At 49.3% G+C, this 15474-nt stretch overlaps 1 protein-coding gene across 14 annotated transcripts in view; it reads right to left on the bottom strand.

Annotated features, from left to right (window-relative positions):
* The window catches only part of DOCK9 (dedicator of cytokinesis 9), a 513264-nt gene that overhangs the window by 69479 nt on the left and 428311 nt on the right, over positions 1–15474 (bottom strand). For all 14 annotated transcript variants that reach the window (XM_063953262.1, XM_063953265.1, XM_063953272.1 and 11 more), the window contains one exon: positions 15322–15435. In XM_063953262.1, the coding sequence (XP_063809332.1) occupies positions 15322–15435 (114 nt within the window). The remainder of the gene's footprint in view (positions 1–15321; positions 15436–15474) is intronic.

Genomic DNA, 15474 nt, shown 5'->3' with positions numbered 1-15474 from the left:
GGCAAAGTTGTAAAGCAGAGACCCCTCGGGCAGCCGCCCAAGATGAGCCCACCTTCCTTGTGGAATGGGCTTTTACTGATTTAGGATGCGGCAGTCCAACCGCAGAATGCGCCAGCTGAATTGTGCTACAAATCCAGCGAGCAATAGTCTGCTTAGAAGCAGGAGCACCCAGTTTGTTGGGTGCATACAGGATAAATAGCGAGTCAGTTTTCCTGACTCTAGCCGTCCTGGAAACATAAATTTTCAATGCCCTGACTACGTCCAGTAACTTGGAATCCTCCAAGTCCCTAGTAGCCGCAGGCACCACAATAGGTTGGTTCAAGTGAAAAGCTGATACCACCTTAGGGAGAAACTGGGGACGAGTCCTCAATTCCGCCCTATCCATATGGAAAATCAGATAAGGGCTTTTACATGACAAAGCTGCCAATTCTGACACACGCCTGGCTGAAGCCAAGGCCAATAACATGACCACTTTCCACGTGAGATATTTTAGATCCACGGTTTCAAGTGGCTCAAACCAATGTGATTTTAAGAAACTCAACACCACGTTGAGATCTCAAGGTGCCACTGGAGGCACAAACGGGGGCTGAATATGCAGCACTCCTTTCACAAACGTCTGAACTTCAGGTAGTGAAGCTAGTTCTTTCTGGAAGAAAATCGACAGAGCAGAGATCTGTACCTTAATGGAGCCTAATTTCAGGCCCATAGTCACTCCTGCTTGTAGGAAATGCAGAAATCGACCTAGTTGAAATTCCTCTGTTGGGGCCTTTTTGGCCTCACACCAAGCAACATATTTCCACCATATGCGGTGATAATGCTTTGCAGTTACATCTTTCCTGGCTTTAATCAGCGTAGGAATGACTTCCTCCGGAATGCCCTTTTCCTTCAGGATCCGGCGTTCAACCGCCATGCCGTCAAACGCAGCCGCGGTAAGTCTTGGAACAGACAGGGCCCCTGCTGCAGCAGGTCCTGTCTGAGCGGCAGAGGCCATGGGTCCTCTGAGATCATCTCTTGAAGTTCCGGGTACCACGCTCGTCTTGGCCAATCCGGAACCACGAGTATTGTTCTTACTCCTCGTTTTCTTATTATTCTCAGTACCCTTGGTATGAGAGGCAGAGGAGGGAACACATAAACTGACTGGTACACCCACGGTGTCACTAGAGCGTCCACAGCTATCGCCTGAGGGTCCCTTGACCTGGCGCAATATCTCTCTAGTTTTTTGTTTAGGCGGGACGCCATCATGTCCACCTGTGGCCGTTCCCATCGATTTACAATCAGCGTGAAGACTTCTGGATGAAGTCCCCACTCTCCCGGGTGGAGGTCGTGCCTGCTGAGAAAGTCTGCTTCCCAGTTGTCCACTCCCGGAATGAACACTGCTGACAGTGCTAGTACGTGATTTTCCGCCCATCGGAGAATCCTTGTGGCTTCTGCCATTGCCGTCCTGCTTCTTGTGCCGCCCTGTCGATTTACATGGGCGACTGCCGTGATGTTGTCTGACTGGATCAGTACCGGCTGGTGTAGAAGCAGGGATTTTGCCTGACTTAGGGCATTGTAAATGGCCCTTAGTTCCAGAATATTTATGTGTAGGGAAGTCTCCTGACTCGACCATAGTCCTTGGAAGTTTCTTCCCTGTGTGACTGCCCCCCAGCCTCGAAGGCTGGCATCCGTGGTCACCAGGACCCAGTCCTGTATGCCGAATCTGCGGCCCTCTAGAAGATGAGCACTCTGCAGCCACCACAGCAGAGACACCCTGGTTCTTGGAGACAGGGTTATTAGGCGATGCATCTGAAGATGCGATCCGGACCATTGGTCCAACAGGTCCCACTGAAAGATTCTGGCATGGAACCTGCCGAAAGGAATTGCTTCGTAAGAAGCCACCATCTTTCCCAGGACCCGCGTGCAGTGATGCACCGATACCTGTTTTGGTTTCAGGAGGTCTCTGACTAGAGATGACAGCTCCTTGGCTTTCTCCTCCGGGAGAAACACTTTTTTCTGGACTGTATCCAGAATCATACCCAGGAACAGTAGACGTGTCGTCGGAACCAGCTGTGATTTTGGAATATTCAGAATCCAACCGTGCTGGTGTAGCACCTCCTGAGATAGTGCTACTCCCACCAACAACTGCTCCTTGGACCTCGCCTTTATTAGGAGATCGTCCAAGTACGGGATAATTAAAACTCCCTTTCTTCGAAGGAGTATCATCATTTCCGCCATTACCTTGGTAAACACCCTCGGTGCCGTGGAGAGTCCAAACGGCAGCGTCTGGAATTGGTAATAGCAATCCTGTACCACAAATCTGAGGTACTCCTGGTGAGGATAGTAAATGGGGACATGCAGGTAAGCATCCTTGATGTCCAGGGATACCATGTAATCCCCCTCGTCCAGGCTTGCAATAACCGCCCTGAGCGATTCCATCTTGAACTTGAATTTTTTTATGTATGTGTTTAAGGATTTCAAATTTAAAATGGGTCTCACCGAACCGTCCGTTTCGGTACCACAAACAGTGTGGAATAGTAACCCCGTCCTTGTTGAAGTAGGGGCACCTTGATTATCACCTGCTGGGAATACAGCTTGTGAATTGCCGCTAGCACAGCCTCCCTGTCTGAAGGAGTAATCGGCAAGGCAGATTTTAGGAACCGGTGGGGTGGAGACGCCTCGAATTCCAGTTTGTACCCTTGAGATACTATTTGCAGGATCCAAGGATCCACCTGTGAGCGAGCCCACTGATCGCTGAAATTTTTGAGGCGGCCCCCCACCGTACCTGGCTCCGCCTGTGGAGCCCCACCGTCATGCGGCGGACTTGGAAGAAGCGGGGGAGGACTTTTGCTCCTGGGAACCTGCTGTTTGTTGCAGCCTTTTTCCCCTACCTCTGCCTCTGGACAGAAAGGACCCGCTTTTTCCACGCCTATTTTTCTGAGTCCGAAAGGACTGTACCTGATAAAACGGCGCCTTTTTAGGCTGTGAGGGAACATGGGGTAAAAATGCTGACTTCCCAGCAGTTGCTGTGGAAACTAGGTCCGAGAGACCATCCCCAAATAACTCCTCACCCTTATAAGGCAAAACTTCCATGTGCCTTTTTGAATCTGCATCGCCTGTCCACTGGCGAGTCCATAAGCCTCTCCTAGCAGAAATGGACAATGCACTTATTTTAGATGCCAGCCGGCAGATCTCCCTCTGTGCATCTCTCATGTATAAGACTGAGTCTTTTATATGCTCTATGGTTAGCAGAATAGTGTCCCTGTCTAGGGTGTCAATATTTTCTGACAGGGAATCTGACCACGCAGCGGCAGCACTGCACATCCATGCTGACGCAATAGCTGGTCTAAGTATAATGCCTGAGTGTGTATATACAGACTTCAGGATCGCCTCCTGCTTTCTATCAGCAGGTTCCTTGAGGGCGGCCGTATCCGGAGACGGTAGTGCCACCTTTTTAGACAAACGTGTGAGCGCTTTATCCACCCTATGGGGTGTCTCCCAACGTGACCTATCCTCTGGCGGGAAAGGGAACACCATTAGTAACTTCTTAGATATTACCAATCTTTTATCAGGGAAAGTCCACGCTTCTTCACACACTTCATTTAATTCTTCTGAAGGGGGAAAAACTACGGGTAGTTTTTTCTCCCCAAACATAATACCCTTTTTAGTGGTACCTGGGTTTATCAAACAAATAACAAGTGGCGCTTGACGATCAAGAAAATTTTAAAGACATTTATTTGCATAAAATTATATAAAAATTTACAACAACCTCCCGGGAGTAGATAGCAATATTAGAACATACCAATCATATAAATATGCACTATATTATAGCTTCATATTCAATTAGTGAAAAAGCAGCATCAAATGAACAATGATCTTATTTGTGTATAATTAATTGTAGACACCTGGAAGGTCATATACCAAATTATGTTAGGTGTATGCACAGATAATAAAGATGCTCGATCTGAGCTAAAATCACTCACGACTTGACATTAAGAAGATTGTGACTGTCATGGATTTCACGGCAGAGAGCAGTTGATGCCAAAAAACAAATAAGTATGTGCAATGACCACTGGGCAGGAGCTTCTTCAATCCCTGCTCCCTGGTGTTGTCCCGCTATCTAGACTGAGACACACACCAGAGCCTCAGTGGAAGTAGATGAATGATGTGCCGCGCCGTGCAGGGTGTCCCGTATAGCCGTCTTAACCTGATCCACACTACCTCCGGTACCTCCGTGTTTCCAAACGGAGGCTATGGGCTGGTATTCCGGAGTATTTCGGTGATCGGTAAGGGTGTATTCAACTGACAATCGGCTTGTCTTCCATACAGCAGTAGCCAGTTGTCAGCTCCGTCCTCCGGTCTGTGCCGGGTAAAGAGGAGCCGGCCTCTGTAGATTCTACCGTCCCGACCTGAAGTGGACGGCTGTAGCTGGAGAGATGAAGACAGCGGTGTAGATTTTCCTAGCGGCAATCGTTAGAGCCGGGCGCCCCTGTACGGTACCAAATAATTGAGGTAGACAGCTGTGTCAGTCTGGGTGAAGCAGAGCCTGTATCCTTCAGGTCGGGACGGTAGAATCTACAGAGGCCGGCTCCTCTTTACCCGGCGCAGACCGGAGGACGGAGCTGACAACTGGCTACTGCTGTATGGAAGACAAGCCGATTGTCAGTTGAATACACCCTTACCGATCACCGAAATACCAGCCCATAGCCTCCGTTTGGAAACACGGAGGTACCGGAGGTAGTGTGGATCAGGTTAAGACGGCTATACGGGACACCCTGCACGGCGCGGCACATCATTCATCTACTTCCACTGAGGCTCTGGTGTGTGTCTCAGTCTAGATAGCGAGACAACACCAGGGAGCAGGGATTGAAGAAGCTCCTGCCCAGTGGTCATTGCACATACTTATTTGTTTTTTGGCATCAACTGCTCTCTGCCGTGAAATCCATGACAGTAACAATCTTCTTAATGTCAAGTCGTGAGTGATTTTAGCTCAGATCGAGCATCTTTATTATCTGTGCATACACCTAACATAATTTGGTATATGACCTTCCAGGCGTCTACAATTAATTATACACAAATAAGATCATTGTTCATTTGATGCTGCTTTTTCACTAATTGAATATGAAGCTATAATATAGTGCATATTTATATGATTGGTATGTTCTAATATTGCTATCTACTCCCGGGAGGTTGTTGTAAATTTTTATATAATTTTATGCAAATAAATGTCTTTAAAATTTTCTTGATCGTCAAGCGCCACTTGTTATTTGTTTGTTAAAGTTTTGTTTTAAGGGACTGGCAATTCCCTTTTACAAGAGGCTGCTGACAATCAAAGTGCAGTGCTATTCACCAGAGCGCATAGTTTTTTCTTTTGTACCTGGGTTTATATCAGAAATGTGTAACACATCTTTCATTGCTTCAATCATGCAACGAATGGCCTTAGTGGACATTAGACTAGACTCATCGTCGTCGACACTGGTGTCAGTATCCGTGTCGACATCCGCGTCTGCCATCTGAGGTAGCGGGCGTTTTAGAGCCCCCGATGGCCTTTGAGACGCCTGGACAGGTACGAGCTGAGAAGCCGGCTGTCCCGCATTTGGCATGTCGTCAAATTTTTTGTGTAAGGAGTCGACACGTGCATGCAATTCCTTCCATAAGTCCATCCACTCAGGTGTCTGCCCCGCAGGGGGTGACATCCCTTCTATAGGCATCTGCTCCGCCTCCTTATCATTATCCTCATCAAACATGTCGACACAGCCGTACCGACACACCGCACACACACAGGGAATGCTCTAACAGAGGACAGGACCCACAAAAGCCCTTTGGGGAGACAGAGTGAGAGTATGCCAGCACACACCAGAGCGCTATATAATGCAGGGACTAACTGAATTATGTCCCCTATAGCTGCTGTTATATATACTGCGCCTAAATTTAGTGCCCCCCCTCTCTTTTTTTACCCTTTTCTGTAGTGTAGACTGCAGGGGAGAGCCAGGGAGCTTCCTTCCAGCGGAGCTGTGAGGGAGAAATGGCGCCAGTGTGCTGAAGGAGATAGCTCCGCCCCTTTTTCGCGGACTATTCTCCCGCTTTTTTATGGATTCTGGCAGGGGTAATTATCACATATATAGCCTCTGGGGCTATATATTGTGGTATTTTTGCCAGCCAAGGTGTTTTTATTGCTGCTCAGGGCGTCCCCCCCTAGCGCCCTGCACCCTCAGTGACCGGAGTGTGAAGTGTGTATGAGGAGCAATGGCGCACAGCTGCAGTGCTGTGCGCTACCTTGGTGAAGACTGATGTCTTCTGCCGCCGATTTTCCGGACCTCTTCTTGCTTCTGGCTCTGTAAGGGGGACGGCGGCGCGGCTCCGGGACCGAACACCAAGGCCAGTTCCATGCGGTCGATCCCTCTGGAGCTAATGGTGTCCAGTAGCCTAAGAAGCCCAAGCTAGCTGCAAGCAGGTAGGTTCGCTTCTTCTCCCCTTAGTCCCTCGCTGCAGTGAGCCTGTTGCCAGCAGGTCTCACTGTAAAATAAAAAACCTAATTATATACTTTCTTTTTAGAAGCTCAGGAGAGCCCCTAGTGTGCATCCAACCTCGGCCGGGCACAAAATCTAACTGAGGCTTGATGGAGGGTCATAGTGGGAGGAGCCAGTGCACACCAGGTGACCTAAAAGCTTTCTTTAGTTGTGCCCAGTCTCCTGCGGAGCCGCTATTCCCCATGGTCCTTTCGGAGTTCCCAGCATCCACTAAGACATCAGAGAAAACCCTTTCCCTGTTGTAACAGGGGAACCCTGATAATCACTTGCTGTCACAATTCCTAGCACCCAAGGATCCAGGTCCGACTGAACCCAGACCTGGCTGGAGAGCTGAAGACGTGCCCCTACCGGTGCGGACTCCCGCAGGGGAGCCCCAGCGTCATGCGGTGGATTTGGCAGAAGCCGGAGAGGACTATTGCTCCTGGGAACTAGCTGTAGCTGGTGTTCTTTTCCCTCTTCCTCTACCTCTGGCGAGGAAAGATGATCCACGCCCCTTTCTGAATTTATGAGACCGAAAGGCCTGCATCTGGTATTGAGGCATTTTCTTTTGCTGTGGGGGAACAAAAGGCAAAAAAGAAGACTTACCCGCGGTAGCTGTGGAAACCAGGTCTGCGAGGCCATCCCCAAACAAAACTTCACCTTTGTAAGGCAAAGCCTCCATAAGTCTCTTGGAGTCAGCATCACCAGTCCATTGACGGGTCCACAGCGATCTCCTAGCTGAAATTGCCATGGCATTGGCCCTTGATCCCAAGAAGCCAATATCTCTCGCAGCCTCCCTTAGGTATAACGCTGCATCCTTGATGTGACCCAAAGTTAACATAACAGTATCCCTGTCGAGGGTGTCCATGTCAGATGACAAGTTATCTGCCCAACCTGCAATTGCGCTACTCACCCATGCCGACGCAACCGCTGGTCTGAGCAGGGCTCCCGTAGTCGCATCAATTGATTTTAAAGTGGTTTCCTGCTTGCGGTCCGCAGGATCCTTTAGGGTCGCCGTGTCCGGGGACGGTAGGGCCACTTTTTTGGATAACCGCGTCAAGGCTTTATCCACCATGGGTGATGATTCCCACCGTAACCTGTCCTGTGAGGGGAAAGGATACGCCATATTAATTCTCTTGGGAATCTGCAGCCTCTTATCTGGAGTTTCCCAAGCCTTTTCAAATAGAGTGTTCAGTTCATGAGATGGGGGAAACGTTACCTCATGTTTCTTCTCCTTAAACATACAGACCCTTGTGTCAGGGACAGAGGGGTCCTCTGTGATATGTAATACATCTTTTATTGCTATAATCATGTACTGAATACTCTTGGCACCCTTGGGTGTAACCTCGCATCATCATAGTCGACACTGGAGTCGGAATCCGTATAGGTATCAGTGTCTGCTATCTGGGTAAAGGGACGTTTCTGGGACCCTGATGGGTTCTGTGACACAGTAATATCCATGGATTGACTGTATGCTTGGTTCTGAGACTCAGATTTGTCCAACCTTTTATGTAATAAAGCCACACTTGCATTCAAAACATTCCACATGTCTACCCAATCAGCAGTCGGCGGTGCCGACGGAGTCATTACCACATTCTGCTCCGCTTCCTCCCTCGACGAGCCTTCCGCCTCAGACATGTCGACACACACGTACTGACACCCCCAAACACACTGAATTATAGGGGACAGACCCACAATGAGGTCCTTTGGAGAGACAGAGAGGGAATTTGCCAGCTCACACCCAGCGCCGCCACAGTCTGAAATATTAACAATACCTCAGACCTGTAAGCACTTTTATATATATAAATATATATCAAATCAGCACCAAATTATTGTTCCCCCTTCCCCCTCGTTTTGCACCCTGTTACTTGTGTATAGCAGGGCAGGGTCCGGGAGCAGCGTCTCTGCAGCAAGCTGTGGAGAAAATGGCGCTGGTTAGAGCTGAGGGAAGAAGCCCCGCCCCCTTGATGGCGGGCTTCGGCCCCGCTATTATTTATACTGGCGGGGGTTTGTATACCCTGCCTATGCAGTGTATATACTATGCCAGTCTAGTATCTAAGGTAAATTTTGCTGCCCAGGGCGCCCCCCCTGCACTCTTGTAGTGCCTTGTGTGGGAGCAATGGCGCGCAGCGCGACCGCTGCGCGGTACCTCACGAAGATCTGACGTCTTCTGCCGCCTCTGAAGTCTTCTTGCTTTCTATACTCACCCGGCTTCTATCTTCCGGCTCTGTGAGGAGGACGGCGGCGCGGCTCCGGGAACGAACAGCTAGACGACACCAGTGTTCAGACCCTCTGGAGCTAATGGTGTCCAGTAGCCTAAGAAGCAGAGCCCATCAGTCTAGGAAAGTGGGTCTGCTTCTCTCCCCTCAGTCCCACGAAGCCTGTTGCCAGCAGTGCTCCCTGAAAATAAAAACCCTAACAAAGCCTATTTTCTAGAGAAACTCAGTAGAGTAGTGTGTGACCAGTCTCCTCTGGGCACAGGATCTAACTGGGGTCTGGAGGAGGGGCATAGAGGGAGGAGCCAGTTCACGCCCATTTAAAGTCTTAAAGTGCTCATGTCTCCTGCGGAGCCCATCTATACCCCCCATGGTCCTTACGGAGTCCCCAGCATCCTCTAGGACGTAAGAGAAACATTACTTACCAAGTAACAATGCAGTACTCAACTAAAACGAAGTTGTACTGAACCAAACAATGATAGCAGGAAAACGAAGCGCTGGGCGGGCGCCAAGCATCCTCTATGGACTACGAGAAAAGGATTTGCCGGTAGGTAACCAAAATCCTATTTTCTCTTACGTCCTAGAGGATGCTGGGGTCCACATTAGTACCATGGGGATGCACCAAAGCTCCCAGAACGGGAGGGAGAGCGCGGAGGCTCCTGCTGAACTGATTGACCAAACTTCAGGAACTCAGCGGCCAAAGTATCGAACTTGTAGAACTTTGCAAACGCGTTCGACCCAGACCAAGTAGCCACTCGGCAAAGCTGTAAAGCCGAGACACCCCGGTCAGCCGCGCAGGAAGAACCCACCTTACGATTAGAGGGGGGCCTTAACAGACGTAGGACACGGCAATCCTGCTGTAGAATACGCATGCTGGATAGTGAACCTGATCCAGCGAGAGATTGTCTGCTTAGAAGCAGGACACCCAAGTGTCTTGGGATCATACAAGACAAACAGAGAGTCCGATTTCCTGTGACGAGCAGTCCTCTTCACATAGATTTTCAGAGCCCTTACAACATCCAAGGACTATGATGAAATTGAGGAGTCAGTAGTATCTGGCACCACAATAGGTTGGTTGATATGAAATGCCGACACAACCTTCTGAAGAAACTGCGGACGTGTCCGAAGCCGAGCCTTTTCTTCATGGAAGATTAAGTATGGGCTTTTACAGGACAAAGCCCTCAACTCCGACACACGTCTAGCAGAAGCTAAGGCCAACAAAGTGACAGCCTTCCACGTGAGAAACTTGATCTCAACCTCCTGTAGAGGCTCAAACCAGTCCGACCAAAGGAACTGCAACACCACGTTAAGATCCGAGGGCGCCGTAGGCGGCACAAAGGGAGGTTGGATGTGCAGAACTCCCTTCAAAAAAGTCTGAACCCTCAGGGAGGGCAGCCAACTGTTTCTGGAAGAAAATGGATAGGGCCGAAATTTGGACCTTTATGGATCCCAACCTCAGGCCCATATCCACACCTGCTTGCAGGAAGAGGAGAAAACGTCCCAGTTGAAACTCCACCGTAGGAAACTTTTTTGACTCACACCAAGATACATATTTTTTTCAAATACAATGGTATGTTTAGACGTTACTCCTTTCCTAGCCTGTATCAGGGTAGCGATAACCTTGTTCGGAATGCCCTACCGAGCTAGAGTCTGGCATTTAACCTCCATGCTGTCAAACGCAGCCGTGGTAAGTCTTGATAGGAAAACGGCCCCTGCTGCAGCAGATCCTCCCGAAGAGGAAGAGGCCTCGGCTCTTCTAGCAGTAGATCCAGAAGACCTGCGTACCAACACCTTCTTGGCCAGCAACAAGGATCGCTTGAACCCTTGTTCTCCTGATGAGCTTTTAGCACTCTTGGAATGAGTGGGAGTGGTGGAAACATGTACACCGACTGGAAGACCCACGGAGTCACCAGGGCGTCCACCGCCACTGCTTGCGGGTCCCTCGACCTGGAACAATATCGCCGAAGCTTCTTGTTGAGACGAGAGGCCATCATGTCTATTTGAGGTACACCCCAAAGATCTGTCACCTCCGTGAACACCTCCGGATGAAGTCCCCACTCTCCTGGATGGAGATCGTTTCTGCTGAGGAAGTCCGCTTCCCAGTTGTCTACTCCCGGAATGAAGATTGCTCACAGCTCCAACGCGTTTTTCTGCCCAGAGGATGATTCTTGTTACCTCTGACATTGCAGCTCTGCTCTTCGTTCTGCCCTGTCGGTTGATGTAAGCCACTGTCGTTACATTGTTCAACTGCACTTGAATGGCCCGATTTCTCAGAAGATGGGCTGCTTGGAGAAGACCGTTGTAGACGGCTCTTAGTTCCAGAATGTTTATCGGCAGGCCGGCTTCCAGACTTGACCACCTTCCCTGGAAGGTCACCCCTTGAGTGACTGCGTCCCAGCCTCGGAGACTTGCATCCATGGTTAGAAGGATCCTGTCCTAAATCCCGAACCTGCGGCCCTCCAGAAGGTGAGGTAGTTGCAACCACCAGAGGAGTGAAATCCTGGCCTTTGGCGACAGACGTATTCTCTGGTGCATAGAGTATGTAGATGGGATCCCGACCACTTGTCCAAGAGATCCAGTTGGAAAGACCGAGCATGAAACCTCCCATACTGTAGAGCCTTGTAAGAGGCCACCATCTTCCCCAGAAGGCGAATGCACTGATGAACCGACACCCGGGCTGGTTTCAGGACATCCCGGACTTTTGTTTGTATCACTAATGCTTTTTCCTCTGGAAGAAACACCCTCTGCACTTCCGTGTCAAGGATCATTCCCAGAAAGGACAACCTCCTGGTTGGTTCCAAATGTGATTTTGGAAGATTCAGGATCCAACCGTGTTCTCTGAGCAGATGGGTCGTGAAAACAATGGACTGTAACGGCTTCTCCTTGGACGATGCCTTTATCAGCAGATCGTCCGGATATGGAATTATGTTCACCCCCTGTCTGCGGAGGAGAACCATCATCTCTGCCATCACCTTGGTGATTACCCTCGGTGCTGTGGAGAGGCCGAATGGCAGGGCCTGGAATTGGAAATGACAGTCCAATAATGCGAATCGGAGATAAGCTTGATGCGGCGGCCAAATCGGAATGTGAAGGTACGCATCCTTGATATCCAGGGATACCAGGAATTCCCTCTCTTCCAGACCTGATATCACCGCCCTTAGAGACTCCATTTTGAACTTGAACTCCCTCAGGAAGGGGTTCAGCGATTTTAGATTCAGAATGGGCCTGACCGAACAATCCGGTTTCGGTACCACGAAAAGGTTCGAATAGTAACCTTTGTTTTGCATATGAGGAGGGACCGGTACAATAACCTGTGCCTCCACCAATTTCTGGACGGCTGCCTGCAGGACCATCCTGTCTGCCAGCAAAGCTGGCAAGCCTGATTTGAAGAATCGGTGAGGAGGGAGATCTTGAAATTCCAGCCTGTACCCCTGGGACACAATATCTAGCACCCAGGGATCCAGGCCGGACCACACCCAGACGTGACTGAAATGCCTGAGTCTCGCTCCCACCGGCCCTACCTCCGGGACGTGCCGCCCACCGTCATGCGGAGGACTTTGGTGTCTCTGAAGCAGGTTTCTGTTCATGGGAAACTGCAGCCGCAGGTATCTTGGGACTTGGGCCGACCTCCCCGAAAAAAGGTGTTGGATGGCTTGGCCTTTCTGGGCTTGGCAGGCCGAAAGGGCTATGGTGCAGTTGAAGAAAAGGGTTTCTTCGGAGCAGGTGCAGCTGAGGGAAGAAAGGGTGACTTGCCTGCCGTAGCCGTGGAGATCCACGCATCTAACGCTTCCCCAAAGAGAGCCTGACCTGTGTAGGGTAGGGTCTCCACACTTCTCCTGGATTCCGCGTCAGCAGACCACTGGCAGACACAGTCCTCCACGAGCGGAGACAGACATGGAAGAAATTCCAGTAGCCATGGAACCCAGGTCTTTCATGGACTCTGCCAGAAATCCTGCTGAATCCTGAATGTTACGTAAAAACAGTTCAACATCACATTTCTCCATAGTGTCAAAATCTTCAAGTAACGTGCTTGACCACTTTACTATAGCTTTGGCAATCCAAGCACTGGCAATAGTGGGACGTAGTATTGCCCCAGAAGCCGTGTTCATGGATTTGAGCGTATTATCAATTTTGCGATCAGGCGGCTCTTTCAAGGCGGTAGATCCTGGAACAGGTAAAACCACCTTGAGAGTCTGGATACCGACGCGTCAACAATGGGCGGGTTTTCCCATTTTTTTATATCCTCTACCGGGAAAGGAAATGCCGGGTTTTCCCAAGCTTTTTAAAAAATAGCATTTAATTCCTTTGATGCAGGGAAGGTTAGCAAGGCTTTCTTATTCTCAGTGAAGTAAGCCTCCTCAACCTGCTCCGGTGTTTTATCAGCAATATTCAACACATCTCTAATAGCCTCTATCATCAACTGTACCCCTTTAGCAAGAGATGCGGCCCCCCGCAACACATCCCCACCACCGACTGTAGTGTCAGAATCGGTTTCCGTGTCATCCTGCATGATCTGTGCAAGAGCATGTTTTTGGGAATATACAGCGGGGAGCCCTGAGGTACCAGAACTGGACCAGACTGCCATAGAGTTCTGTAAAGCCTGAGTTGCAGATTCATTTAGTGCAACCCTATTTGAAATCTGAGAAATCATAGAATTGATATAGGATAAACACTCAGGCTTCCTTGCTGGCATCTGTGCTAAACCAGTGCAATCCTGATTACATGGAATGGGATCATTCTGAGAGGACATATCCTCTGCAGCATATGACACAGAGTCCCTGGACATAGCTGTAAGGAGGCCACAGACACTCTACACACACACACAGGGGAGGGCAGACAGAGTTTCACCCCCAAGGATAGCAAGAGAGACACAGAGATTGGAGCCAACTCCCACACAGCGCCCTTTAGGTAAAAGGTGATCCCCTACCAGCGCTGACTGTGCACCTTAATAGGTTACACAGTCTGTATTTAGCCCCCCCCCCCCCCCCTTCTACAACCCCTTGGTACCGTGAGAGATAGTTGGAGTTGCTGTGGAGGGACTTGCTCTTCCTGGACAGTGCTGTGCAGGCAGGAAAATGGTGCTGAACACTGCTGGGTCCGCTCTGAGGAGAAGCTCTGCCCCCAAAATGGCGCTGTCTTCTCACTCTTCACAATGGTTATACTGGCCCGAGGATAATGCTGGCTGAGATCCACGGACCCCGACAGACTTTCTGACCAGTGCAGGGTTTAGGCGCCGACTCAGGGCGCCTCCTCACAGCGCCACACAGTGTGCCTCTGAGCTCCGGAGTACCCTGTTGCTGCCATCTTCACACCGGCCACCCGCTTACAAGGGGGGTTGGTGACTCACTCTCCACCAATCTTCTGGCTCTGTAAGGGGGTGGCGGCATGCTGCTGGAGTGAGCGATCCCCTGTGGCGGGGAACAATCTATCCCCTCAGGAGCTCAGTGTCCTGTCAGCGGAGATAGTGGCTCAGACCCCGCAGGGCGAACACTGCACCCCCCCCCCCCCCCCATAGTCCAGCAGCCTCCCTGTAAAATAATAAACTCTAAAAATAAACTTTACTAGAGAAAAACTCTGGAGAGCTCCCCTAGCTGTGACCGGCTCCTCCGGGCACATTTTCTAAACTGAGTCTGGTAGGGGGGGCATAGAGGGAGGAGCCAGCCCACACTTTCAAATTCTTAAAGTGCCAATGGCTCCTGGTGGACCCTTCTATACCCCATGGTACTAATGTGGACCCCAGCATCCTCTAGGACGGAAGAGAAAGACAGTAATAGTAGGATGAGAGATGAGTCTATAGAATTATTTACCTCAACCTGTAACCGGACAGCAGAATGAAATAGACTGCAAAACATGACTTTGTACTGTACATATAATGCAAAATGGCAAAGCAAAACAGCATGCCCAATCACAAAGTCTAGCTAAAGTATACCGCTGTACAATCTTATCTTTACAGAATGTACACTAATATGCACTGTGAAGATTTGCACCTTAGACATGTTTTAATGGCAGTACAATCTCATGTGTTTTACACGTTGTTAGTTACTATACAGATATACAGACACACTCCTATATAGTATAAACATAGATAATCATTGTCATAATTTATTTTTGGAGGTGCCACAAGCAATAACGCACCACTCAGGATTACAAGTTACATTAAAAACAGATAAACAAAAAACATAAAAACCACATATGAGATAGGCAAAGGAGATTATTGCAAATCATGTACATAACAAATACATAACATACATAATTAGATATATGAGAAGATAAAGGAGAAGCGGACATGAGACACAGATGAGAGAAGTTACTGCTTGTCAGAGGACAAGAGACACAGTGCAGACAGTAAGAGCTATTGGTACAAGACAAAAGAGAAAGAGCACGTAGAGGGGATAAGCTATAGCGAAGAGGTGGGTTTTGAGGGGACACAGAAAGATTAGAGACAGAGAGAAGCCGTGACAAGATAGAGAGTAACATAACTGTAAGGCTCTTGGACAATTGGAAAAGTCTTGGAGGCTCTTATACCTCTGCACCATCATTCTATAGTTTACTGTATATGCTCACCACTCCTGTATTACCTCATATACAGTATGCACAAAACTTTTTGACTGTTAACCAACCTTAATGAGCCGGTCGTTGTTTGCACAGTTATTGATAATTGAGAGTGACTGCTGGAATCTTGTGCCCCCTATTCCAACCACATCTGCAATTAGCTGGCTTACGGATATTATAACCTGCAAAACATGAACAAGAGAATAACTAAAAAACAAAGA

This window comes from Pseudophryne corroboree, chromosome 2 (assembly GCF_028390025.1).
Source record: "Pseudophryne corroboree isolate aPseCor3 chromosome 2, aPseCor3.hap2, whole genome shotgun sequence".
Lineage (NCBI taxonomy): Eukaryota > Metazoa > Chordata > Amphibia > Anura > Myobatrachidae > Pseudophryne > Pseudophryne corroboree.
Note: the sequence above shows the minus strand (reverse complement) of the source record. Positions and strands in the feature narration are given on the sequence as shown.